The 26,829-nt window shown below is 39.5% G+C and overlaps 1 protein-coding gene across 2 annotated transcripts in view; it reads left to right on the plus strand.

Moving 5' to 3' along the window:
- The first annotated feature begins 882 nt into the window (after window positions 1-882).
- Window positions 883-26,829, plus strand: part of PPP1R9A (protein phosphatase 1 regulatory subunit 9A) — a 323,063-nt gene continuing 297,116 nt past the window's right edge. The window contains exons 1-2 of one of the 2 annotated variants that reach the window (XM_027102484.1): window positions 883-925; window positions 3,110-4,726. In XM_027102484.1, the coding sequence (XP_026958285.1) occupies window positions 3,332-4,726 (1,395 nt within the window). In that variant the 5' untranslated portion in view covers window positions 883-925; window positions 3,110-3,331. The remainder of the gene's footprint in view (window positions 926-3,109; window positions 4,727-26,829) is intronic. The other variant, XM_027102483.1, reaches the window with a different exon arrangement.

The raw sequence follows: 26,829 nt of genomic DNA on the forward strand, positions 1-26,829 counted from the left end.
GCCCTAGAAACTTAACGATACTGTAAATGGTTCTCATCTATACATATGCAAAATTATTTTGTTCCTTAGAGATACAGTTATCACTGCCCTGTATAGGAGATAATTCAAAATATTACATTTTAGTGCCTTATTAACCAGTTTTGCCTCTTTTCTGATTTTCCATAAAGCTTTGCTCTTCACATTCTCATTTGGATGGGTTGCAATATTTTGGTGTTCCCTCCCTAACTGATGAGTCAAATAACATTTTTGACACAGCTTCATTTTACATTTCTGTTAGAGTATATTTTTACCTTCTTGAAAAATTATCCTTAAAAGTTTCTACTCCACAGTTTTTTTGAGAGTTGGTTTAAAGGTCTATATTGACGGTTATGATTGGTTTTATATTTTGCAGTAAGGCTGTAACACTTCCGAAATTTTTGATGGGGAAAGGAGGGGGTAACTGAGCATTTATAAAAGGGGAGTCTGAAAAGCTCTTTCCTGATAAGAAAGTCAGAAGATTTCCTCACCTCTTTCCTTTTAGCAGCGGAAGGTTAAGGTGGGTATTAGGCGAAGTACAAGTGGGCTAAGCGGAGGAGTGGAGGCCACTCTGGATCTGGGCCTAGGTGCCGGCCTTCCCTGCCAGGAGCGTGGCCCAGGGTTTTGGATGCCCTGGGGTCACGGAGTTAACGGCAGACTTCGTGGGGCCCCAGCAACAGACAGCCCAAGAACCCAGTTCTCGCGAAACCAGGACCCGAGCTGAAGGGCAGGATTTGCCCCAGGCCCGAGGGGCCCCTCGCCCACGGCCGAGGGGGTGGGGCGGCCTCGCCTCGGGCCGGTGCTTTTCGCCCTCCGTTGGCCGCCAGAGGCTCCCTCTCTCTCCCTCTCCTGGGATTTTGCTGCCGGGCTCCCTCTCTCTGCGGCCCTAGAGTTAATCCCATCAGCCGAGGTGAGGCACCTGTTACCCCGGGCCTTCCTCACCCCCGCGGCCTCTCCCCCGTTACACCGCCGCTACGCCGCCAGCCAAACGGCCCGGCGCGGGCGGCCGCACGTGGGCGAAGCCCCTGCCCGGGCTGGGACCCCCTCCCCAGGTCGGCCCGAGTGTGCGAGTTCGTCGGGGCCCGGGCCGCCGCCCGCCCGCAATGGCGTTAGGGAGCGCAGCGCGCCTCCCGGGGCCGCCCGCCGCGGGCCGGGCGCGCGTGGGGGGCCGCGGCGCGCGTGGAAGCGGCCGCCGCAGCCGCCCATCGCGCTGCGCCGGGAGGAGCGGGTGGAGGGGCAGCGAGCGGGCCGGCGCCGAGCCGAGCCGCGGCCACCGTGGGGCGGGGGGCGCCTCGGAGGCGGGGGTGGGAGCCGCGGCCGCCCGACCCTCCCCACCGGCGGCGGCTCCCGCTCGGGTAAGGGGGAGGATGTGCGCGGGGCGAGGAGCTGGGGAGGGCGGAGATGAGGAGGAAAAAATCGGGATGTACAAAGGCTGAGTTGCAGGCTGAGGGTGGGGGTGGGCTGCGGTTGGGGAGCGTTAGGTTGAGGATCTGAGGCAGTATCGGTGGGATCTATTGTTTCCTGGCACACTGGGAGGAAAAACAAAGGGATTTATTAGTATTACCCCGTAATTTTTTTTCTTCTTCTTTTTTTAATGTGGACGGGGAGCTCGGCTCTCCCCATGCCACACTGGGATCCGCCTGGCAGCCGCCGGGAGCCGCAGCCAATGTGTTAGGACTTCAGGTGCTTCTTGGCACAAAGCTAGACAGCGACCTCCTACCATAGCGCTTGGCGTCACCTGCTCTCCCGGCCCTGCCCCTGCCCGGGGCCGAGGGATTGCGTCCCGAACCAGGCTCGGGAATCGGCTGTCTCTCAAGTTGGTGTTATTTATGTTTGTCTTTTGTGAGGGCAGGTTTTGAATACCCCGGCGGCCCCAGCGCCCCCGCCCCCCGCCCCTTCGGGTTCGAATTGGCGGGGGAGGGAGTTGGGGGGGGGTGTTGGGGGGAGGGGAGGGTGTGTATGGCTTAAATAAATGTCAGGGTAGAAGGAGATTGTCGAAGCTTGACAAAAAAAAACAGGCACCACACTCTGAAGCCTTTCTTGTTTGTCTGCATGGGCCATGCATGCGTGCTGGGCCAGGAGCCGAGTCTGGAGACGGTTTAAGTAAAAGTGTGTGCTTCCTCGTCTGATGGTGCGTGAGGGTGATAGGGCTCCGCCTAATATTAAAAAACAAAACAAAAACAAAATGAAAAATCTTTAGAGCTACAACATCTGCTCCTCAGCGGATCTTGAAGTATTTGCCTGCTGGCATATTGATGTGAAATACAGCTGTGGGCTAGAGGAGACCAGCCAGCACGTATTGCGTTGTATTCTGAGCTTGTAGTAAGTTAGAGGCAAGTGTAATAAACAAATCAGGGCTATGAAAAGAGGTTTCATGGTCCTTTATTTTCTGATCCTCACGTTCTCATACATTTATTCCCATGATATCCTGTATCCCACTCTATAATTAGTAATGTTCACTCTTAGGAAACTTCCAAATATTTGATGTGGTTCTGAACTTAGAGTGAAACTTACTGCCATTTAAGAACTTTCTTCTGTTTGTTTTGGTCTGAAATTGCACTAGTGTTGTTTTGGGGATGCTGTAGATGAGAATATTGGACCAGAAAGAGTGAAATAAGCCTCTGTAGACACGTTTTGGAGTTTGTAAACATAGATTCTGAACTTTCAATTGTGCTTGTATAGAAAGAATAAGTTCTACCTGATGTGGAGAATCTCAAGTGAATTTCATTTTTCTGGACAGTTTGATGATTTCTTAAATATCTAGGAACTGCTGGTTTCTTTTAAGGTCATTCACAAAACCAACCAAAACTTGGGCTAAAAGTATTGCTTTGAAGTGTACTTATGTGTCACTCGTATGTGTGTATGTGTGTGATTTTGGTAGGGATCTCAAGTTATGTTTGAAACAGCTTTGTTACCAAAGACCAATCAGAGTTATAACTTTTAAATTCTTGGCTTTGAAATTCCCATTTCAATATGTAATTTCTTCTTATTTGACATGTGGCCAAGCCACTTTGGAAAAAAAATGTATAATAGTTGACTAACCGTAAATTCAAATAAGTAAATGAATTCAGAAATTCGTTCTTTTCTATTACAGATGAACCTCTAGTCTTGCTTTGAAAAAGCCATTTTGTGTAACTCTTGACTGCATAATTTCCTAATACACCTGTTGGGAGGATCACTGACACAGTATGCCATTTGAGAGGTACTTTTTCTTGACCAGATACTGGTGATTAGAGAAGAGAGGTGTTTTGTGGTTTTTTTTTGTTTTTTTTTTCCTGATCATTATGAACACTGGCTTTTCACCCCTGAAATAAAAATGTTGAAAACCGAGTCTTCAGGTGAACGTACCACTCTCAGAAGTGCCTCTCCTCACAGGAATGCATATAGAACTGAGTTCCAGGCACTGAAAAGTACCTTTGACAAACCCAAGTCAGATGGGGAACAAAAAACAAAAGAAGGTGAGGGATCCCAGCAGAGCAGGGGAAGGAAATATGGCTCCAATGTCAACAGAATTAAAAATCTATTTATGCAGATGGGTATGGAACCCAGTGAGAATGCTGCAGTCATTGCCAAAACAAGGGGGAAAGGTGGATCTTCATCCCCTCAGAGGCGAATGAAGCCCAAAGAATTTCTGGAAAAAACAGATGGCTCAGTTGTTAAGTTGGAGTCCTCTGTTTCAGAACGAATTAGTAGATTTGACACAATGTACGATGGCCCTTCATATTCTAAGTTCACAGAAACTCGCAAGATGTTTGAGAGAAGTGTGCATGAATCAGGACAGAACAACCGCTATTCCCCAAAGAAGGAGAAAACTGGAGGGAGTGAACCTCAGGATGAATGGGGTGGTTCTAAGTCCAACAGAGGCAGTACTGATTCCTTGGACAGCCTTAGCTCCCGGACGGAGGCTGTCTCCCCAACTGTGAGTCAACTGAGTGCAGTATTGGAGAACACCAATTCCCCCAGTGCCATCATTTCTGAGAAGGCTGAGAACAGTGCATACTCAGTGACTGGGCATTATCCCCTGAATTTACCGTCGGTTACTGTTACAAATCTTGACACCTTCGGGCACCTTAAGGATTCTAATTCTTGGTCTCCTCCAAGCAAACACAGTGACGATGCAGAGGATGCTCAGAAGAGTAATACAACTCCAGTACTAGAAGTGGCTTCGAAAAGTACCTCTCTAGCTTCAGTGCCCAGTGAAGAGGCACAGCAGAGCAAGGAAGCCGAGGACCCCACATCTAACCAAGAGACTCCTGACAGAATTGACAGAGACATTCCTGAAGGACCTTGTGCTGAAAACAAGGCAGTTACAGAGCCTGAAATCCCTTCACCACAAAACGAACCTTCAGAAGACGCAGAAGCTCATTTGGTTGGGAGTGAGGCAGCAATGCAACAGAAGAAAGAACTTGCAGGTGGTGATTTTACCTCTGCTGATACATCTAGATTCAGATGTGGAAAGGAAGTATTCGAAGATTCAAATAATTTCGGGAGCTCCCATGTTTACATGCACAGTGACTATAATATATATAGGGTGAGATCCAGGTATAATTCAGACTGGGGAGAAACAGGCACTGAACAGGATGAGCAGGAAGATAGTGATGAAAACAATTACTATCAACCTGATATGGAATACTCAGAAATCGTTGGATTGCCAGAAGAAGAAGACATCCCGGCAAATAGGAAAATTAAGTTTAGTAGTGCTCCAATTAAGGTAAGTATGTTTTCTCAGTTTGTTTTTGAAGTTTTTTCTAAGTTTTTTGTTTGTTTGTTTGTTTGTTTTTTAGTATTTGGGCCTGACTGTATGTAGACTAGCTTTGACAGCTATAAAGAATTCAAGGTTGTTGATATACACATGTTGTCAGGTGATTTTAAAAGTTTGGAGTTTGAGAGATATTATTTCCTGATGTGCTTTATAGTTGTATAAACCAGTACTGAGTAATACTGAAGTTGAAGAAGTTTGGGGATTTTGAGAGACATTCCAATGGACGGGTGTATGAATAATATGAACACTGAAAACCAGGAGTGTTAGTTTGAAAGAGAATTACTTCTTTAACTAGTTTTACTTGAAATTACCCATGAATAATAAAATTATCTGAATCGAAACACTGTAGGATATGAGGTATAATGTACAAAGGGAGAGTTATGATAACCTTGAAATAATATTCTTTATTTACTTGCTTAAAAAATCCGAGTTATCCCTTACTTAAGTGTAAGTGGATTGTGAGGAATGTTGGAACTTTTTTTTTTGTACTGCTACTTGGTAGTGAATGTTGGATTCGTGGAAATACGTTAGCGGACTTAAATACTTTAATTGGAAACTATGACTCTAAATAGCTTTGAGTTCAGAATTTGTTATATGGCTTTAAAATGAAATTGTGTGAAAAGATGTTAAATTGATTTGCCATTCATGGATTTATTTTTACCTCTTAAAATCTGGATAAATGCCAATTGAATTCAGGCGCTCTATTCTAATGACTTCACTTAGTTAACATTTGGAATAGAAGAATAGCACAAAGTACATCCGCAGCGGGTGGTGAAACATTATTAGCTGATAATGGCAGTGGGACAGGAGGTGTTTGGTTGAGTATCAGAATCTCCTGGAGTGCTTTTTCAAAGTGTACTTGTCCATCGGCTCAGCCCCAAGATGCTGGCATGCCCTCCTAGGGGAATCTGGGGGGTTGTCGTGGCAGAATGTGTAGTTTGAAACCACTTTCTAGGGGCTTTTAGCTTACACAGTGCGTATATATGATAGATTTGGAATTAGATCTGGTATCTTCTTAAATTTTCTCCTCAAAATCTAAAGTCACTGTCTATTGTTATTTCCATCTTATGAAACTTTCATATAAGGCTTTAAGATATATAATTTACCTAGCAAAGATAAATATGACCTTTCTGTAAGTATGAAATAAACTAATAATCTATGAAATTATTTACTGGTGTTAGCAGGCAAACTTTTCTTTCATAGTGTAAAGCAAAAGTTCTGGGTCAGAATGGGCCATGTCAAGTTAAACTATGTTTGAAATAACTACTGGAGTTGTGAATCTAGTTTCTAAGTAAGCTAAGTTTCTTCCGCTGCCCTTTCCCACCTCCCTTTGTCATTCTCTCCCCTACCCCCCAATGGTAGGTACTCTCTTTAGACTTGCCTTTCCCTCAGGCCTATCCAGCCAGCTTCTAAATTTCATCTTTTACATCCGCTTTGCAGGTGCTCCCCTTGGAACATCATCTTTTTACCCCTGAGGAAGAAAGCAATAAGATTAAATTGTTATGCATTGAGCAAGGCAGGAATAACTGAAATGAACTCTTCAGGGAGTTTGTTAAAACCAGTGGCTGAGTCCCTAATGGGGGATAGCAGTTTATGAAAATTTGGCAACCAAATGGGGCACCAGCCTTGTATTTGGGTCCTATGCTGCACAATATGTAACTGCATAGTAATAGGTTTAATGGATTTTAAAGGATTTATCATTGAAATTTGGATGCTCTTTTGTGAACAAACCAGGTTTTGGGTGTGATACTTTGAAATTGAAGTGATTTTTTTTTCTGCCATTTATAACAATAAGCATTTTGCCTCTGAATTTTCACGTAATAGACTGTGTATTTCACGTAACAGGGAACGAACTAGATTACATACATTTAAGTTCAACACATTTCATTAAGAATATGGATCAAGCATCAGATTTGTGAAAGGTAATGTGCTGCGTTTTAGTGGGCAGTTAACAATACTAGTTGGAGTGGATTAAGTTTGCAAACAGAAGATTCATTCTTAGCCCTTTGTGGTGAATAAGACAATTACTCTTTCTTGTTCCCGTTGTTTAACATGTAAGTGGATTCACTTGGAAATTTTGAGTGCTACTTTTCTACTGGTGATGATGGGAGTGTTCAGATTATTCTCCAGTTAAGATTTTTGCCTCAGAGAGTGGTAATAATTAAATTCAGTAAGTGTTTATTGAAGGCTTATCATATGTCTATTCTCATGCTGTTAGCTGCAGAGGACACAAAAATCTATAAGGTTCCCTCTTTCCTCTGTGAGCTTGTAGATTCAATTCTTAAACACATGGTATTTAAAACCCATGAAACACAGTGTGAAAACCTGTGCTGAAATGTCTAATGTCCTATGAGTACTTTAACTGTTCTTGGCTATACTAAATGCATGGAGTGAACAGGATTTGGTAGATCATTTGGAAGGGAATACACTCAGCCATTCCCTATGTGTGTTTCCTTATTCTTTTTATAAATATATATTTATGGAATGGAAGTTATGATTTCCAACTTAAATCTTTTCCTTTGAAACTTAAACACATTCCCTGTTTTAGAAGTAATAGGGAGCATATTCCTTACAGAAATGATTTTTAGAACTTTTACATTCTTTTCCCGATAGTCTCATCTTATTCTTCACTAGAGTAAACATTCTCAACGCTTTTGGTCTTTTGTTTTAGATCTTGTGTGTGTGAAACAATGTCCTCAGTTTCTATTTCAGTTCTTCTATGGATGTTTTAAATAGATATTTCCCTAAGATGTCTTAAATCTGAACCTAGAAAAATATCAAAATAATAGCTGATCTTTCCTGTGTAGTATATCCCTTATGTATAATTTTTGGTGACTTTTAGAAATGGTCAGATAGTTTCTTAATGGATAGGTTAATGTGTTTCATAGTGTCATGGAAAGTTAGAATGGAATTAATAATAGAAAATGTAAAATCCAACTTCGAGATATGGAATGAGGGAGTGTTAGGAAGATGCTAATTTGAGATGTGGAATTATACCTTCATTCTCAGGAATTTCTCAGAACCAAGGAATTGAATTAAATTTGTCTTAGATAAATCAAAGATAGAAAGGGTGACATTTAAAATTATTTTTTCTATTAATTCAGAACATTTATTGAGCCCTTACTATGTGTCAGGAACAATGCAAATGTAATAAATACATAAAATGACTGGAGCTGATCAAGTCAGGAACCGGTGGTCGGTGGGAGGTGTACAGCCCATTAAAGTCACTTCTTAGGTCATTCTGCTCAACTCTGTTCTTGGATGATCTTTCTAAGATCATCACTGCAATCTTGTTAAGGAAGTCATGACTCTTTTTCTGTTTTTGGTAGCCTTATGTCCTTTGGATTGGTGTTCTTGAAACATAGCATATCTGAAAAAGGTTATTTTCCTAATTCCCAGCAAGATGAAATTGCTGGGTTAATGTTGGGATACATAATGCTATACTCTTCTGTGTGTTTTCTCAAGTTGCCTCGAGCTTTACAGAGCTGGTGTTCAAAGGAGAGTCACCAAGGGCAGCAATGCTTCTCTGAGACTTACATGATAGTTGTTGAAAATGGGTTTCTTAGCATTCTCTCCCTCTTTTGGGGCTCTGAGTTATTGTCAGGGGGTACACGAGGCCTTTTATTCAGGATGGTGTTCTGAGCATTGTTCTGAAATCCAAATTTCTGTCTTTGTGCAGCGTTTTCTTTCTAACAGTCCTGCTCAGTGCTTCTAAACTTGAATTTGCATATCAATCACCTGGGGACCTTTTAAAATGCATATTTCGTATTCAGTAGTTGTTTTGTAGGAAATTACCTTGATGCAGTGGTTAGCCTCCAGGTACACTCCCAGCTATCCTGGAGGTATGGAATAGATAGGCTCAGCAACCAAATTTAAATGCCTGAATCACACGATTTATCAAATTAGTTTAAAACACACAGCCAGAAGCAAGAGGAAAGCAGTGAGGGGTAAGTTAACACACTTAAGGTGCAAAAGAGATTGGAAGGAAGGACCACACTACCTGAGTCCTGGGTACACAAAATTCATGTGTCCTGTCCCTCTCTCTTTTGTATCAGCCTTTCCCATTGATGGTGTGGTTATGAGGACTAGAGTTGATATTTGAGCAAGAACTCCACAGACTCATGATGCCCTTGGCATCGTACTTCCTGGGATACATACTTGCTGTATGGAAGAGAGTGGGGACAAGTACACTTAGATACAGCTGTAGCTTTGCCAGTTTGCCTGCTGATGAGCCATGGGCGTTGTTTGCATTTCTTGGTTAGAGCACCTGTGGGTCCCAGAATAGGATCATACTGGGTGGCCGATATGGAGATGGCGTACCTGTCAGAGCAGAGATGGTATGGTAATGACTTGGTCTTTCCACCCCTTTCTATCTACAAGTAAATCTCTTGTTTGTTCCACAATATTTTCTACTTTGGAATGTCTTACAGGTTACTAACTTATCTATTTTGAACATATCTTGTAACTTTTGTCTTGGCCTTACAAGCTCTCATTATCTATACTTAACTGAGTCTCTGAGTATTAGCTCACTTACCATCAGTGATTATCACTTCTTAGAGTTTCACCCATTCCATTTGTTTTCTTGACCTTTATAACAGAATTTAATATTCTCAAGGAATATAGCAAACTCTCAAACAGTAGGTCCGGGGTGAGATTTTGCATTTCTAACAAGCTCTCAAGTTGGTGCTGATGCTGCTGGTCACTATTTGCAGTATGATTTTGAAGTATAATCTTCTGCCTTCTGAAAGGGGCTTGTAACGAAATGTTGGGGAAGCTCACTTAACAGATTTGCTTTACAGATGGGTCTGCTGTAGCTGGTTGTATGGGATAATATTCTTTGAAGATGAAACAGGTGTAAATTTGTAAAGTGCACGAAGCACTCTGTTTCTGGATACCAAAGTGGATTATGAGCCCTAAATTCATAAGGAGTTTGGGTCATTAAAAAGTCATATCTTGGACTCTTTGTGTGGTCTAAGTGGTTTTTTTTGTTTTTTAAAAAAATTATTTATTTATTTATTTATTTTTGGCTGCGTTGGGTCTTCGTTGCTGCGCGGGCTTTTCTCTAGTTGTGGCGAGCAGGGACTACTCTTTGTTGCGGTGCGTGGGCCTCTCATTGCGGTGGCTTCTCTTGTTGCGGAGCACGGGCTCTAGGTGCGTGGGCTTCAGTAGTTGTGACTTGTGAGCTCTAGAGCACAGGCTCAGTAGTGGTGGCGCATGGGCTTAGTTGATCCGCGGCACGTGGGATCTTCCCGGACCAGGGATTGAACCTGTGTCCCCTGAATTAGCAGGCAGATTCTTATCCACTGCGCCACCAGGGAAGCTCAGTGGTCTAAGTTTTTAATTATAAAAGGACAGGAGTAGGAAGTTCTTGATAGACTCAGAAATTCCATTTCTCTCATTCTTCTGGAAGCCTAAATTTAAAAACTTCTAGAGAGAGTATAAGCATCATCATCTTATATAGCTTGCTTTTATTTGGATAACATTTAAATTGAACTTCCTTTTAAAATTTGATGGTTTATAAATTATGGTTTATAACCAGGTAAATAAGTCAAATATTTTAATGTACTGTGTAAAATCAAATAATGAATAGTTATTGAATGACCCCTTTTCTAATACCGCGTGGGTCTACCTCTTTTTTTTTTTCACTGAACATGGGTCATTTAGTATTTAAAAGAGATTCTTTTCTACAGCAGACTATTATAGATGTTTGCCGGCATTTATTTGTAGTAGAAAGATTTAAAGTTTCTTGCTTTTTGTGTCATCAACAATATTTTTTATTCCCCTCTAAATTTCCTCACAAAGGATGCTAGTGTTGGGGTAATGGACTTTGAAGACAAGAGGCTGAATTTGGGGGAAAATAACTTTCTATTATGTGATCCATACATAGTTTACTTTATTAATCCAGTCACATGCCGGTCAGCAGTAATTTGATTTAAATCTCGTCTGCATTAGATTTTTTTCTAACATCTTCTTCACCACTCAAAAAGAAAAAGGCTTCAGAATTTCTATAGAAAAATACAGTTAGATACAGGATAAATTCTGTATAAACAAAACAAATATTGTTATGTTAAACTCTGAATATCATTTATTGATTTTTGTGCTGTTATCTAATTTATTTACTATTTTTCTTAATTTCCTATGCTCTTTTTGGATCTATTTCATTTTTGTTCTTTTGCTTCATTATATTCTACAGTTTTCATTTTGAATAGGAGAATACTTTTCAAGTAATGCTTCATATTTTTTCTTTCTGGTCACTTAAGAAAATTTCCCTGGTTCTAATCTCTTCCTCTTGGTTTGTGACATAGAAACTAAAGATGAGAAATACTTAAGGGTAATCTAGTGTAATTGCCCCAATCACTTCAGTTAGCCCTTCAATAGCACATTGCTGACAGATGATCATTCAGCTTCTGCTTGAATAATTCCACTTATGGGGAGTTTATTATTTTTCAAGGCAAAAGGAAAGTTAGAAGGAGGGACATGTTGTGTGTGTGTGCATGTGCGTGCGCGCTCTTATATTTGCTTATTTTCATGTTTTTAATTTGCAATTTTCTATTAAGATAAAATTCAAATAACATAAAATTCACCATCTTCAAGTGTACAATTCAGCAGTTTTCAGTATATTCACTATGTTGTGCAACCAGCACTATTATCTAATTCTAGAATATTTCCATCACCCTAGAAAGAAACCCTGTGCCTGTTAGCAGTCACTCCTAATTCCCCTTCTTCCCACGTCTTCTGGCAAACACTAATCTAGTTTCTGTCTCTGTGGATTTGCCTTTTCTGGACAGTTCATATAAATGGGATCCGGGGCATGCTTTTTAAAGGGAGTGTAGGAGACGCAATGAGTATGGCGTGAGATATGTTAAAATTTAAGATACCACGAGGGCAGCAGACCTTAGGAAGGTCTAGAGAGCAAGGATAAAGGAATTTTGGGATGGTGACATGGTCTTAAGATGAAGTGGCAATGTGGGGACAACAAATGCTGCCTGCCTGTTAATGCAGTTCATGGAGAGAAAGAAGACAGGAAGCTGAAGTAACAGCAGGATCCAGAAAGGGATGAGCATGTTTGTTAACTGAAGAAGACTAGTGTACGGGGCAAAGAGGATGGTTAGAATCACTCCCTACCTTGGGACACTGCACTTTTCTTCACATAATCTGAAATTGCTGTTGATGAAGCTAAGTGATTGCTTCAGCATAGTGTATCTTTAAAGGCACAAAAGAGCTAATGCCAATTTTCATCTTTACATTGGTCTTTTCTAGCATGCGGAGACCCTTGCCCTTTTGTAATGACCTGATGCTTATTTCCATCCTACTGCTCTTATGTTCTTGCTTTCATTATTCTTTTATGTTGATTGGAATTGTTCATGGACAGACTTCACTCTTTATTTTAAAAATTCTCCTCCTCCTTCAGTACTTCAATATAGATTTTATATGCCATACTTGCTATCATCTATAATATAACCGTGTATGAGATAAGTCATTTTGGGCAGGCACTTATTTAATTTATTGCACATTGTCAACTAAAGTATATTATATACATCACTGTTAAATATTAATTGATAATGAAAGTAACACCAAAAGTTTCTTGATATTCTGTAAACTTGGACAAACCTACGTCTTGAGGCTTTGGTTTTCTTATTCGTAATTGAGTCTCTCTTACTTGTAGTTTATCACTAAGGCCTCTTCTAAGCTTTAACCTCTTGTTATCTTCATTATCTCTTAAACATATTTGTACAGTACCATTATCATAAATATTTGTGCTGTTATTTCAAAGGGAAAAATTTGAACATCTTTTGTTGAAATTTCAAAATGAAGAAGTTATATTAAATTGCTCTTGGGAATGTTATATATGCTGTAGATTATAGTAGAAACTTTAAGATGATTAAAAGGTTAAATCCAATGGAGTACATTTTGATAAAGTGGCTTTTAGAGCAACTCGACTTTTGAAAGTGTGGCTTGAACTATATATTGAAATACCTTGCTGAGGAACCTACGAATAAAGAAAGAAATGTTTTGTAATATAGTTGCTGACATACTAATTGCTTCACTCACTGTTGTTCTGGAAATAGCTTCACAGCACTGTTCAACATGATTGAGACATTGATAACCTTTTGCACGATTCCCAATTTTTTAGCCAAACTTGCTCTCTCTTTCTCAGGCCCCTATCCTTACAAAAAGGACAATGAAATAGGCAGAGTATATAAAGATATTTGGAAATTTTATATTTTAGGAGGACCAAAGTCTTGTTGCTTATTTAATATATTTCAGAGGGACTAAAAAAAGAGTTTGTACAGTCAAAACTATTCCATATATATTTATGTGTGAAGAAAAGTGGTTTTAAATGCACCGGCTCACAGACATGTTATCCTCTTTCTCTCTTTTTTTAAGTCAGATAATGAATGAGTTTTGTTCTGGGGAAAGCTAATCTTCCACATTATTTTCTGTGCCAGATGAAATACAGTGGGCTAGGTTGGGACACATAGTAGTTGACAAGGGTCAGAAAGATAAACAGAATGGTGACCTGGGAGAGTCCAGGTGAGAGGCTTCGAGAGTAGGTATTTGGTGTTTCTCCCTTGATGCTTTTAGGCTGGTATGATCCTGAGAAACTGTATGGCTTTGTGCCTTGAGTCTGTCACGGTCCAGTGAGGGGGACCTTTCCCTTTCTTCCACTTCAGATCTGTTCTCCAAAAGTTGCTTTTTACTTCTCTTCTGTCAGAACATATGTCAGGATAGAGCTTCGTGGAGGGTACATTCATACTGCAAAATTTGTCTCATCTTGATACAAGGATTTTAAATAGTATTCAAAGTGAAAGGTGCCTATTCAGGCTTTTGAAGGGTTTTCCTTCACTGTAAGCGACCTCAATAGAGGAGGGAGAAAAACAGGTTTATTGGTTGGTTTTTAAGGTCTACTTGTGAGTCAGTGCTGTATTGATGGGTTCTTTTTACTAAGCACTTGTTTCAGATAAAATGGATGTGCAAAGTTGTTTTGTAAGAAAGAAACAGACATAAATTCACACTTTTCATTATGAATCAACTATTGTATTTTTTTTTAAAGAACCCATTCCTAGAGATACAAACTTATTTATGTATAAAATAAGTAAAGAAGGAAGTTACATTGTACAGCACAGAGAAATATAGCCATTATTTTGTAATAACTTTAAATGGAGCAGAATCTATAAAAATATTGAATCACTATGTTTTACATGTGAAACTAATGTAATACTGTAAATGAACTATACTTCAATAAAAAAAATTAAAAGAAAAGAAACCATTCCTCAGAGGAAAGGCAAAACTTACTATAGGGTGTTTGACTATCATCTTGTGCACCAATATGTAAAATGTAATTATTATTATTATTTTTTGGCCGGGCTGCACGGCTTGCAGGATCTTAGCTCCCCAACCAGGGATCAAACCCATGCCCCCTGCAGTGGAAGCATGGAATTCTAACCACTGGACCGCCCGGAAATTCCCAGTGCATCGGTTTTAACATATGAATGCCCAAAGCGTACATTTCCTCTTAGAAATTTTAAGACTGATCACTGAACATTAAAACAAACACACAGGGCTTCCCTGGTGGCGCAGTGGTTGAGAGTCCGCCTGCCAATGGAGGGGACATGGGTTCGTGCCCCGGTCCGGGAAGATCCCACAAGCCGCAGAGCGGCTGGGCCCGTGAGCCATGGCCGCTGAGGAGCCTTGCTCCACAACGGGAGAGGCCACGGCAGTGAGAGGCCCGCGTACCGCAAAACAAACAAACAGACACACAAATCTTATGAAACATAAAAGCTGAGCCAGAAATGAAAATCTGTGATACAATAGGGAAAGCAGAATACAAGAATGTTAATATATAGTTCAGGTCTTCATTGACTTTTTTTTTTTGCGGTACGCGGGCCTTTCATTGTTGTGGCCTCTCCCGCTGCGGAGCACAGGCTCCAGACGAGCAGGCTCAGCGGCCATGGCTCACGGGCCCAGCCGCTCCGCGGCATGTAGGATCTTCCTGGACCGGGGCACAAACCCGTGTCCCCTGCATTGACAGGCAGACTCTCAACCACTGCGCCACCAGGGAAGCCCTTCATTGACTTTTGATACATGTGCATAACACATTATGTTTTGTTTCAATGTTAAATTAACGTCGAAAGGGAATTAACCCTATATTTCTTGGTCAGCATCTAGAATTATCTATGATTATTTATTTAGGATAGATTCCTAAAATATTTTAAAGCCTTTGATACACACAGCCTGAATTATTATTTAAAAAGATTTTATCAGTTTATAATTAGCATTGCACTGGAATGGTTTTCTCACAATCCCTGTACTAGCACTTGGTATTATATATATGCTTTATAGTTTTCAGCTTATTAGGTTTCTCATAATTTCTATGTATTATGTTGATTTATTGGTGAGGTTGAATGTTTTCTTGTGTTTACAGGCAATTTTTGGATATGAATTTTGGGTGGTGTTTACTGCCTTTTTTTGTCAATGATTGTTAGTAAGGAGTATATCAAAGTGTTATTTGTCTTGGTAGAAAGTTAAAAGAACTCACATATTCAATAATAGGGGAATGGTTAAATTCATTATGATATATATATATATATACACACATATAGTGTAATAAGATAAAGCTGTTATAAATCAAGTTTTCTAAAATTTTTAAATATGAGAAATATTTTGCAATATACTATAGAATAAAAAGACTGGTTAAATATTTAATATGCATTTTTATCACAATTTTAGTTTTAAAACTAAAAGACTGAGCAAAGACTGGAAGTGCATATAGCAAAATGTTAACTCTGGTAATTTCTGGATGCAGAGAATAAAGGGGATGTTTATAAAATTATTTTAATTTTTCTAGATTTACTAAATTCTCTACAATGATGATATATTACTTTAATTATAAAGAAAAAGAAACGGGGGACACATTTGGAACAATCAGCAATACCAACTCTATTTTTTTGTTTGTTTATTTTATTTATTTTTAATTTTTTGGCCGTGCGACGTGGCATGCAGGATCTTAGTTCCTCTGATCAGGGATGAAACCCACATCCCCTGCAGTGGAAGCGCAGAGTCTTAACCACTGGACCGCCAGGGAAGTCCCTAACAACTCTAAAATTGACAAAAACTTAAAAAAATACTGCCTGTGATTCTAGTAATTAATTTTTAATGTAGTTTTCTTTGGAGGTCACAGAGAAAAATTTTGGGGTATAAATTTATGGAATACTGAAGAAGGTGTTGGTTTAAGAAAATGAGTGAACTTTTGACAGTTGAATTCCTTAAGCGCATACTTTCTAATCCTTGGTAAAATTGATCCCATATTTGTGGCTAAGCTTGTAAGTATTATGTGGGGCAGGACTTTCTAATGAATTTTAAATTATGATGATAATACTTGCATAGGTGTTAGATATTTTCTTTGAGTTGCTGTTGTCTGTATGATATCCTAACGTGTTACTTAAAATGTGCTTTTAAAAACTGGGCATATATTCTGGATCTGAAGTGAAAAATATATTAATGCATAGTCTTACTCAAAATAATACAAATTTGTTGAAAGAAAGCCTAAGAATTCTCCCTTGTGAGATCACATCTTTCTTTTGGGTCTATTAAATTATTGAGCCTTAACAGGCTTTGTCTTTCAGAAGCTGAGAGTAGAGATGTCAAGTTTAGTATCTTGCCTGTATGTAATCCTATGAAAACACTTGCATGCACTCAGTTAAAAATGGGATTTTGTGTCCTAGGTCTCCACAGCATCCTTTTGAATATGTTTTCTAAAACACCAGCCAATATGTAGTTTCCTGTTGTTATTCTTAACAAAAGTTTTAGCTGAAAAGATTGATTTGATATATGATTAGAGTATATGGTAGTATATAATATTTTTAGTTAGCATCAAAGGGTCAGTTACCCTCATGCACTGGATAGTGTTGCACCTATGAAAAGTTTTGGTAGTATATAAATGATAAGAAAAATATTTTTGGGGGTGGCAGAGTTTTCTGAAATCAGAATGTTAAAGTGTTGCTTTTGGCCTAATTAGATCAGCTGATAAATCTTACAGTTTCAAGCAATTCCAGCATTTTATAAGTTCTGGTGAAGTCCTTTAAACTGCCTTACTATATAATCTAGTGCTGCATTATCATTTTTCATTAAGTATACTTAAACCTTACTGTAATATGGCTAATAAATTCTATTTGTACTTTATTGAATACTGAATTTATAATAGTACTACTTAGATATGTACTACATACATAATTGTAAGTATTATTTAAAGGAAAGAGGGCAACATTATTAGGTACTCAACCAAGTTTGAGATGAGACTTGTGTTTTTCCATTGGGGACTGTGATGCTTGTGGAATTTTTATGTTGCTGGTTCCTTCTCTGAATAATGAGTTCTGTGAGTAATATATTTAAGGAACTAGAGAGCTCTCAGTAGATTGCTCCACTTGTAGAAGTAGCAATTAAAAGTTTTACTTTGAAGTTACTTGGGTTTGGCACTTATTGTTTTGTGAAATTCTTACCCTTAATCTAGAAATGAATCATTGACTGAGTAGTTGATCCCTCTCACTGGAGGATGGTGGAAATAAGCTGTAAATATTGATACAAGATACTTTTTTAGTTGTCTTTTTTCCATGTCATGTATTTAATGTTTAAGTAATATATTAGTCAGTGTTCTCCAGAGAAACAGAACCAATACGATGTGTGTATGTGTGTATTTGTGTATGTGTGTGTATAGATAGATATCGAGGGAGAGAGGGAGAGAGAGAAAAAGAGAAAGATAGAAATAGAGATGTTTAAGGATTTGGCTCACATGATTATGGAGGCTGGCAAGTCCAAGATCTGCAGGGTGGGCTGGTGGGCTGGAGACCCAGGGAAGAACTGATGTTGCAGTTTAAGTCTAAAAGCTGTCAAAGTGGAGACCTAGGGAAGGACCCAGGCTAGAGGCTCAGGGTGTAAGTTCAGAGACTGTCTGCTGGAGAATTTCTTTTTGCTTAGGGGAAGTCAGTCTTGTTCTATTCAGGCCTTCAACTGATTGGATGAGGCCCACCCACATTATGGAGGGCAAGCTGCTTTACTTAAAGTCAACCAGTTTAAATGTTAATCTCAATCAAAAATATCCTTGCAGGGACTTCCCTGGTGGTGCAGTGGTTTAGAATCTGCCTGCCAATGCAGGGGACACGGGTTCGAGCCCCGGTCTGGGAAGATCCCACATGCCGCAGAGCAACTAAGCCCATGTGCCACAACTACTGAGCCTGCGCTCTAGAGCCCGCGAGCCACAACTACTGAGCCTGTGTGCCACAACTGTTGAAGCTCGCATGCCTCCAGCCCATGCTCCGCAACAAGAGAAGCCACCACATTGAGAAGCCCATGCACCGCAACAAAGAGTAGCCCCCGCTTGCTGCAACTAGAGAAAGCCCATGTGCACAGCAACGAAGATCCAATGTAGCCAAAAATAAATAAATAATTAATTAATTGAAAAAATAGGTCCTTGCAGAAATATCCAGAATAATGTTTGACCAAGTATCTGGGCACCATGGCCCAGCCAAGTTGACACATAAAATTAACTATCACAATCAGGTTTTCTTATTTGGTTGTACCCTCTGAAGCTGTTTCAGGGGAAAAAAACCCTCAATTTCCCCACACACCTTAGTGGAAGAGTTGTTCTGCCCCTGTCATTCTTAGAAAACCTGCCAAAGGGGTTCTTCCTTTTGGGACAGAATGTAGTAGTAGTAGCAGTAGTAGTAGAAAAAAGACCACATGGTTTGGAATCAGACCTGGATTCAGATCCTGCTGACATATGATCTTCTTAACAACGTTTGTTTAAACTTTAAAGGCAGGGACTTTGTTTTATGGTTGTGTCTCCAGGACTGTCACACTGCCTGGCACATAATCAGTGTTAGTAATCTTTTTTTTAATTAATTAATTTATTTATGGCTGTGTTGGGTCTTTGTTGCTGTGCACAGGCTTTTCTCTAGTTGTGGCGAGCGGGGGCTACTCTTCGTTGCAGTGCGCAGGCTTCTCATTGTGGTGGCTTCTCTTGTTGTGGAGCACAGGCTCTAGGTGTGCGAGCTCTAGAGCGCAGGCTCAGTAGTTGTGGCGCACGGGCTTAGTTGCTCCGCGACATGTGGGATAAGCCTGGACCAGGGCTCGAACCCGTGTCCCCTGCATTGGCAAGCAGATTCTCAACCACTGTGCCACCAGGGAAGCCCATTGTGTTAGTAATCTTTGATGTCCGTCACCCATGCTCCTTCCCCTTTCCTGTTCACTCCCCCCACATCTCAAGGTCCAAGTTGGGATGATGGGATAATATTTGTACATGTATAATGATTGCATAATTTATTTATAGGTAAAATCCTTCAAGTTAGCAGTTACAAATGAAAGCTGAGTGATTCCATTACAGATTGTCATCTTTTCTGGCCCCTGCTCTGGCTTGCGGAAGCTGTTGTGCTCTCTTTCATTTGGAAAATCTCAGTCTATTGCCTGGTAAGATAATGACAATTTCTAAGTAACCAGAAACAGTTATTAAAGTATGGTTACATGAGATATGGCTGTGAAAGTTGAAGAGGGAGAGTATTCATTTTGCTTTAACTTTATTTCTGCTTTGAGTGGTTACCCAAGCTTGTAATTAGTTGCAAGATAATATAAAAGTTGGGCTCCATATGAAAGTTGTAAAGCTACTTATTTAGAAATTGCAGTAATTTGCCACATCTTTGGTAACTTGAGTCTGTGAATATATCTATATTCTTTCATGAAAATTATTGAGAATTTAATTAAAGAAGGCAGTTGAATTATTTCTTACAGTTTAGTCTCTTTCCCACCTTTTATTTCCTGACCTGTTTATTAAAATGTGGTTTCTTTTGTTCTTTTCAGTGATTAGAGAGGAATTACCTTTTTGGATCACTTCTACCCCCACCCCCTTGATACTGATTTTAGAAATGTCCTTGGTTTTAATTCCAGACTCAAGTCATAATTTTATACGTATTTTGGTAGCCAGTTGTCTCATTTTCTGATCAAGCTCTTGCTGAGTATGACTTTTACTTATCCAGAAAAACAGTTTTCCATTTTTCTTGGCGCTTTTAAGTAATTAGTAATAAACTACATGGGAACAAATAATCCAAGGTCTTCAAATCATATTTTTTGCCTGTATGTTGCTTGTATGTTTTCTCCATGAATTATGTTACGTGGAAGATGTCTAACAACTGTTATTAGGCTAAAATATGAAATGGCTTTGCTTGTTCTTGTAAATTTGTTTACGTACAAAATGTATATCATTTTCCCCAGGCAGAAGTAGCTTTTAATGGCACTCTAAGAAAGAGAATTGCTAAGCTGTTTTCTGCATTTTCCTTTTTAAATAAAAATACAATAACTACTTTTTAGGGTTTATGTGCATTTCTGGAGACACAAAAAAGTGTTCTGTAAAAATTACCTTTTAATGCTAGTGATGTTGTTAAGAATATATGATAATATGAGAGTTCATCATGTTATGTGAATGAATTGAGTCAGTATGTCAAATGTTATGTTATTACTGGTGATGATATTCTTTGTTTTGAGACTAATATGATTATAACATTCTATAGCTACTGTATGGGCATAAGTCAAGGTTAATAAATCACTTAGTCAGCTGTTTATAAATAACGGGTTATGCTGCAGCTATTTAGAGAAGGATTATATTCTGAATTGATTGGTAACAGTCAACAAACATTAATGAATATACTTAATATGTACTGAGCTTGGGCTCTGCTGTGTGGATATTGTGATAAATAAGCCCTTGCTCCTCGAGACATTTATAGTCTTATGAAGGAGATAGAGAAGAAAACATTGAATGGTATTGTAAAGTATATAGGTATATACAGAAGGCAACCATTTATCATTTATTGTCCAAATGTGACTCTTTTCAGGATAAAAACGGGGTGAATAATAATTACACATATTTGAGAAATGGGATAGTCTGAGTGTATGTGTTTTTGTTTAAATAAGAGCACAGACCATTGCTTAATCTTCTTTGTATTGTACAATGTCTAGGGTGCCCATTTAGTTTATTATCAGACTGGGACTCTTTTTAATAGTGAAATGAGTGCTGCCAATATTTATGCTGAGACAACAGGCATAACCTATGACTGACCCAAGGCAGCCAGTTCACATTGTCACCTACATATAACAGGGTGCAGAGGTGCTCCCGAGCAAGGGTGTCTACCTTCTTTAGGAGGAGGGGTATCATAAGGGAGAGATTTTTAGAGGAAGTGATACGTGAAACTTTAAAGATGACTAAGAATTAGGTAGAGAAGTGGGACATCCTAAGTCCAGGGAAAAGCATTTTTGAGATAACTGCAAATAAATCGGAACAACTGGAGGAACAGTAGGGGTGTGTGTGTGTGTGTGTGTAGGGTAAGATTGTGGGCAGGTAGTGTTTGTATACTAAGGCGTTGGAAATTAAATGCAAACTATGGGGAGTCATTGAAGAACTTTGAGGGATGGATGACCTCATCATTTTGCTGTAGTGCTTCACTCCTATGAGTGGTTATGGAAGGTTGGAGGAAATTCATTGGTTCTCCATGCTTTCTCTTTCATTCCTTATGTTTTTCAGTAAACATTTATCTAAGAAGCTTTCAGCCAACTTCTATTTAACCTACTTTCTGGGCTAACTGATGTTTTCCATTTGCTGGACAAACTGCTGACTAATGCCCATCTGAGTGATTCTGGCTCAAAGACTATTCTTTAGAATGCCTCCACCATCATCCTGCCATGTTGAGTTGTAGGCTAACTGTGAGTGGTTATGTACATTTCTAAACCTGTTTTTTTTGCTGACTTCTTATCTTTCTAAATGTGTATTTAATTGAATATTATGTAAATTGTTGAAATATGAGTGTGAAAGAAAGTTTTTTTTTTTTTGTCTTGGTTCTTCTTCTTCTTCTTATTTTTGGTGTGTTAGTTTCTGCTTTGCAACAAAATGAATCAGCTATATATATACATATGTTCCCATATCTCTTACCTCTTGTGTCTCCCTCCCTCCCATCCTCCCTATCCCACCCCTCCAGGCGGTCACAAAGCACCAAGCTGATCTCCCTGTGCTATGCAGCTGCTTCCCACTAGCTATCTATTTCACGTTTGGTAGTGTATATATGTCCATGCCTCTCTCTCGCTTTGTCACGGCTTACCCTTCCCCCTCCCCATATCCTCAAGTCCGTTCTCTAGTAGGTCTGTGTCTTTATTCCTGTTTTACCCCTAGGCTCTTCATGACATTTTCTTTTTTCTTAAATTCCATATATATGTGTTAGCATACGGTATTTGTCTGTCTCTTTCTGACTTACTTCGCTCTGTATAGACTCTAGGTCTATCCACCTCATTACAAATAGCTCAATTTCATTTCTCTTTATGGCTGAGTAATATTCCATTGTATATATGTGCCACATCTTCTTTATCCATTCATCCGATGATGGACACTTAGGTTGTTTCCATCTCCAGGCTATTGTAAATAGAGCTGCAATGAACATTTTGGTACATGACTCTTTTTGAATTATAGTTTTATCAGGGTATATGCCCAGTAGTGGGATTGCTGGGTCGTATGGTAGTTCTATTTGTAGTTTTTTAAGGAACCTCCATACTGTTCTCCACAGTGGCTGTATCAATTTACATTCCCACCAACAGTGCAAGAGTGTTCCCTTTTCTCCACACCCTCTCCAGCATTTATTGTTTCTAGATTTTTTGATGATGGCCCTTCTGACTGGTGTGAGATGATAAAAATAAAAATGTAAATTGAATTCTTTGGAAAGATTTGATAAAGGGATCACTTAAAAATCTTGCTGTTGAATTAAATGAGGGCGATATGGATGAATAAAACTGAACAAATAATCTAAAAAGATTGACTACTCCAATTATTTTTCACGTGTTTTTAAGTTTTGGGTACACTTTAAGAAAGCCAAACTGGCCGTCAATAGCCAGTGCATTATGCAGAAAGATAATGCTGATTGTTAATCTGCAGACCTAAACTCAAAGGGAAGGCCCTGGCCTGATATCCAGAGATTGGTGAATGAATGCACTTTTAGATATCTTACATTAATATAGACATGGTAAAATATGTATCAGTTTTTATGATTTCCCACTTAACTGCCTTTTTCAATTAGTTGACAAATTCATAATCCAGTTTGCTTTGGCTAAGAGCGCATCTTCTTGTAGAGACTGTCTGCTCTTGGCTAGGAACTAAGCTAATCACCTGAATTATGTATTAGAACGTGTCCTCTCTCAAGGAGCCTGCATTCCAGTGGGAGAGATGTTGTGAGAGAAGCAGTTTGATAGAGGTGTGCACAGGATACTCTGGGTGTAGAGGAAGGGTGCCTGGGTTCTGGGTGCTAGTTAGGGGAAGATTCTAGGAGGAGATGAGCTCTAGCTAAGTTTTGAAGGTTTAGTAAGTGTTTTGCAGAGAAAGGTGCAGGTGTGCAAGGTAGCAGGAAGACACAGAGAAAAGCATGCTCTTTTTTGTGGATCTTAAAGTAGTTTAATATTGTTGGTACAAGGTAAGGCAGGGGCAGATCAGGAAGGGGTCTTTCTGCTGCTGGACTTAGGACTCTGCATGCTTTTCTGAAAACTCACCAGTCACGGGAAGGGGTTTTGAGCCTGCAATGGAAGGTTGAATTTGTATATTAGAAAGACCACTCTGATAGGGGAAGGAAGGTGGATTGAAGGAGCAGGTGTGGAGATGGGGGTGGGATGGGTATGCAGGAGTCCACATGAGCAGGGATAAGACTGGTGAGTGTTTGTAAGGATAGGGGTTAAGACAGCCAAAGGGCAAGCTGGAGTTGCCCCGCGGCATGTGGGATTTTAGTTCCCGGACCAGGGATCGAACCCGTGTCCCCTGCATTGGAAGGCGGATTCTTTACCACTGGACTACCAGGGAAGTCCCTCACCTATCTACTTGTCTTTCCCTTGCCTCGTGCTTGGTTTATACGCAGGTACTCAGCAAATGAGAGATAGTGAAGGAATTAGCTGGACATCAAGAGGGAGTTGATTATGTTTGATCCAACAGCTGCAAAATAGGGTGGATGAACTAATGGGGTCCTTTGAGCAGAGGCTGTGGATCTGAGGGTTTGATCTAGATATCTACATCATTGGGGTACTGTGAGGAGAGATAAGAATAAGGGGTGGGACTTCCCTGGTGGCACAGTGGTTAAGAATCCGCCTGCCAATGCAGGGGACATGGGTTCAAGCCCTGGTCTGGGAAGATCCCACATGCTGTGGAGCAACTAAGCCCGTGCGCCACAACTACTGAGGCTGCCCTCTAGAGCCTGCAAGCCACAACTACTGAGCCTGCACGCCTAGAGCACGTGTTCTGCAACAAGAGAAGCCACCGCAATGAGAAGCCCACACACCGCAACAAAGAGTAGCCCCGGTTCACCACAACTAGAGAAAGTGCGCACGCAGCAACAAAGACCCAATGCAGCCAAAAATAAACAAATAAAATAAATTAAAAAAAAAAAAAGAATAAGGGGTTAGACCTGATGAGTGGTGGGAGGCAGCATGATGGGGCAAGCCCACATTTTGGAGGAAGAGAGTTTGAGAAATAGTGCTTTGGAGAAATCTCCAATGAGATTAGAAAGATTTTAAGAAGTGTAAAGGTTTAACAACCTTCCTGGTGGGTTGGTAGGTGAAGTACCAAACTGAGTAATTCTGAGGAAAGCTGGTGGTATTTATGGATTGAGACTGGGGCAGAGCTCTTCTAATCAGGGAAGGTAAGAGAGGTACAGAAATGTAAGGATATTGACAAGTATTTATTTCTGATAAAGTAGGTTAGTATTATTGTACCATTTAAAATATGTAATAGTAAGTCACAGCTGTGTATAAGGTTGGTGGCAGATTTGGAATCAGATTTCAGGGTCTAAAAGAACCAGTGCCATGTCTAGCTGTCAGAATATTGCAAGTTAAGCCTAGATTATTAATATATCTATCCAAGATAGTCAAGTATGCAGACTGCTGTTACCTTCTGTAGAATTACTTTGCATGCTCAGCTGGAAGTTTTTTTTTTTTTCCTTTGCAGATTTTTCTAGCTGTAGTATTTTGCCCTCTGGTATATTGAATCTGTAATGATCCCAAACAAAGCCTCCAGAGTAATGTACATGAATATCATTCTAAGCAGTAGACAGAATTAGTATTTCTTTCAATCTTCATTTACATTGCAAAAATAAGTGCTCATCAGTAAGATGTTGTGTTTGTTTTCTTTCCTGAAGGCGTGGTGAGGTTCAGGTGGTATTCTGGTGTAACTCCTAATATACTCCAGAGTTGATTCTCTAGTTGATTTGAAGAATAACCTTTAGACAGGTCATTGTAAATTAAAATCTTTTTCCTATTGGTCTAATGTTTTAGGTGATTTCTAATGATTTAGGTGATTCTAATGATTTAGGAGATTTTATTCCTGGAAACAGATGTCACCTTATAAAAATACTAAAATTAGTCATGAAAATGAATAGAGAGAACACACAATGTAAGTTTATGCAAGTATTAGGTATATTAACCAACACCGTAATAATATAAATGTTCCTTTTAAGGGATTTTTCTGCATGAATTAGACTGACTGTGCGTTCTTAAAATACCACTTCTATGTGTACGAATGTTTGCCTCCTAAGGTATTTGGATAGGAGTGGCTGTTTCCATGACTGTTTATTCTTCAGGGAGTTTTTGCTGTTGAACCTACACTGACCTGGCTCTTGGCATTTACTTTGTTTGAGGTGGGTGTTGGGCTGGGCATAGCCAGTTTTAAGGACAAGTTTAGTTTTCTTTGCTGTTGTATAAAATAAGTTGGCAAATGCTTGTGCTTGAGCCTTTCTATCTCAGGAGTGGCTAGAGATAGCGCTACTTGCCATTCTTTAGAAAGAATGGATTATGATTATGATTATTTTTAAACAAAGCAGTATTTACCAGCCTAAAGGTGCTTTGGATTTTGTATCGTTATATTTTGCCTTATGACGTTGTAAGTTATGTCAACAAGATTGGATTGGTACCAACTCCATACTTGAATTCTCTGAAATGAAGATGCTGGACTAGATGATCTTCATATCTAGAAGTCCCCTGTAGCTATAAAATTTCAAGCCTTTATTATATAATTCTTAATTTGCTATGTAAATAGTCAGACCTTTTACTTTGGTAAATGTTGTTTTGAGGTGTGAATTTAGTGTTTATTAAGCTTATTAGAACTGAGGCAAAGTTTTGTAGAGCTAATTCTAGAGGTTAAATTTAGTCCTATGTTAAAATTGACAGAATATGTATTCATAGCATTTGACCTTGGAATTATAGGTAGGAGTGTTTGAGAGGAAGGGAAAGGGGAATGGTAGGACTCATCATGACAGTTCATGAATTAAATTAACCACCTACTCTACCAATGATAATTATGATACATCTTTTTTTATGCTGCTATTCATTTATAAAGATGGAGACAGAGATTCTGATCTACCTGGGACATACGCTTTGTAATAGGGTTTTGATTCGTATACATTTTATGATTTGATCTCCTGTGTGACTGGTATCACATAACTGTGAAACAGACGGTCAGGAATGCAGTATACATCTATAGAATAGCACTAAGTGACGGAATATGTGACTATATGATTAATCGTGAAAGAATTAACTTTGACTATAAAACACACACACACAGATTGTCTTTGGCTATATACATACATCCACATCTCTATGCATATGTATGTATATAGCATATATAGTGTCCTGTCATCATGTAGGAAAATTTCAGTGCTTTAATTATTAAGAATAGTTACATCATCAAACTTCAAAACTGAAAGAAATTCTCTGGGAACATAGTTTGCCATGATTACACCGTGGAAATGTGCAAATTGACAAGGAGATTAACAGAGAGAAGTTTATTATGGTTCAGGTTTTAACTGCAGGCTGCTCCAAGGTGAAGTTAAAATATTCTGAACCATTTGCAGAAATGCCGCTGAAGCATGTAAAGTATCAAAGTGCTTAAGTCATCACTGAATTTAGGTAGACAGGCAGAGAGATCAGAATAGAACGTGAAGTGGGAGTCATTCTCCTCCCTTCTCTCAGCTGTATTGCACACAGTGCCAGTGTGG

Source organism: Aethalodelphis obliquidens, unplaced genomic scaffold (genome assembly GCF_003676395.1).
Source record: "Aethalodelphis obliquidens isolate GAN/ISIS:26980383/991018 unplaced genomic scaffold, ASM367639v1 scaffold5, whole genome shotgun sequence".
Taxonomy (NCBI): Eukaryota; Metazoa; Chordata; class Mammalia; order Artiodactyla; family Delphinidae; genus Aethalodelphis; species Aethalodelphis obliquidens.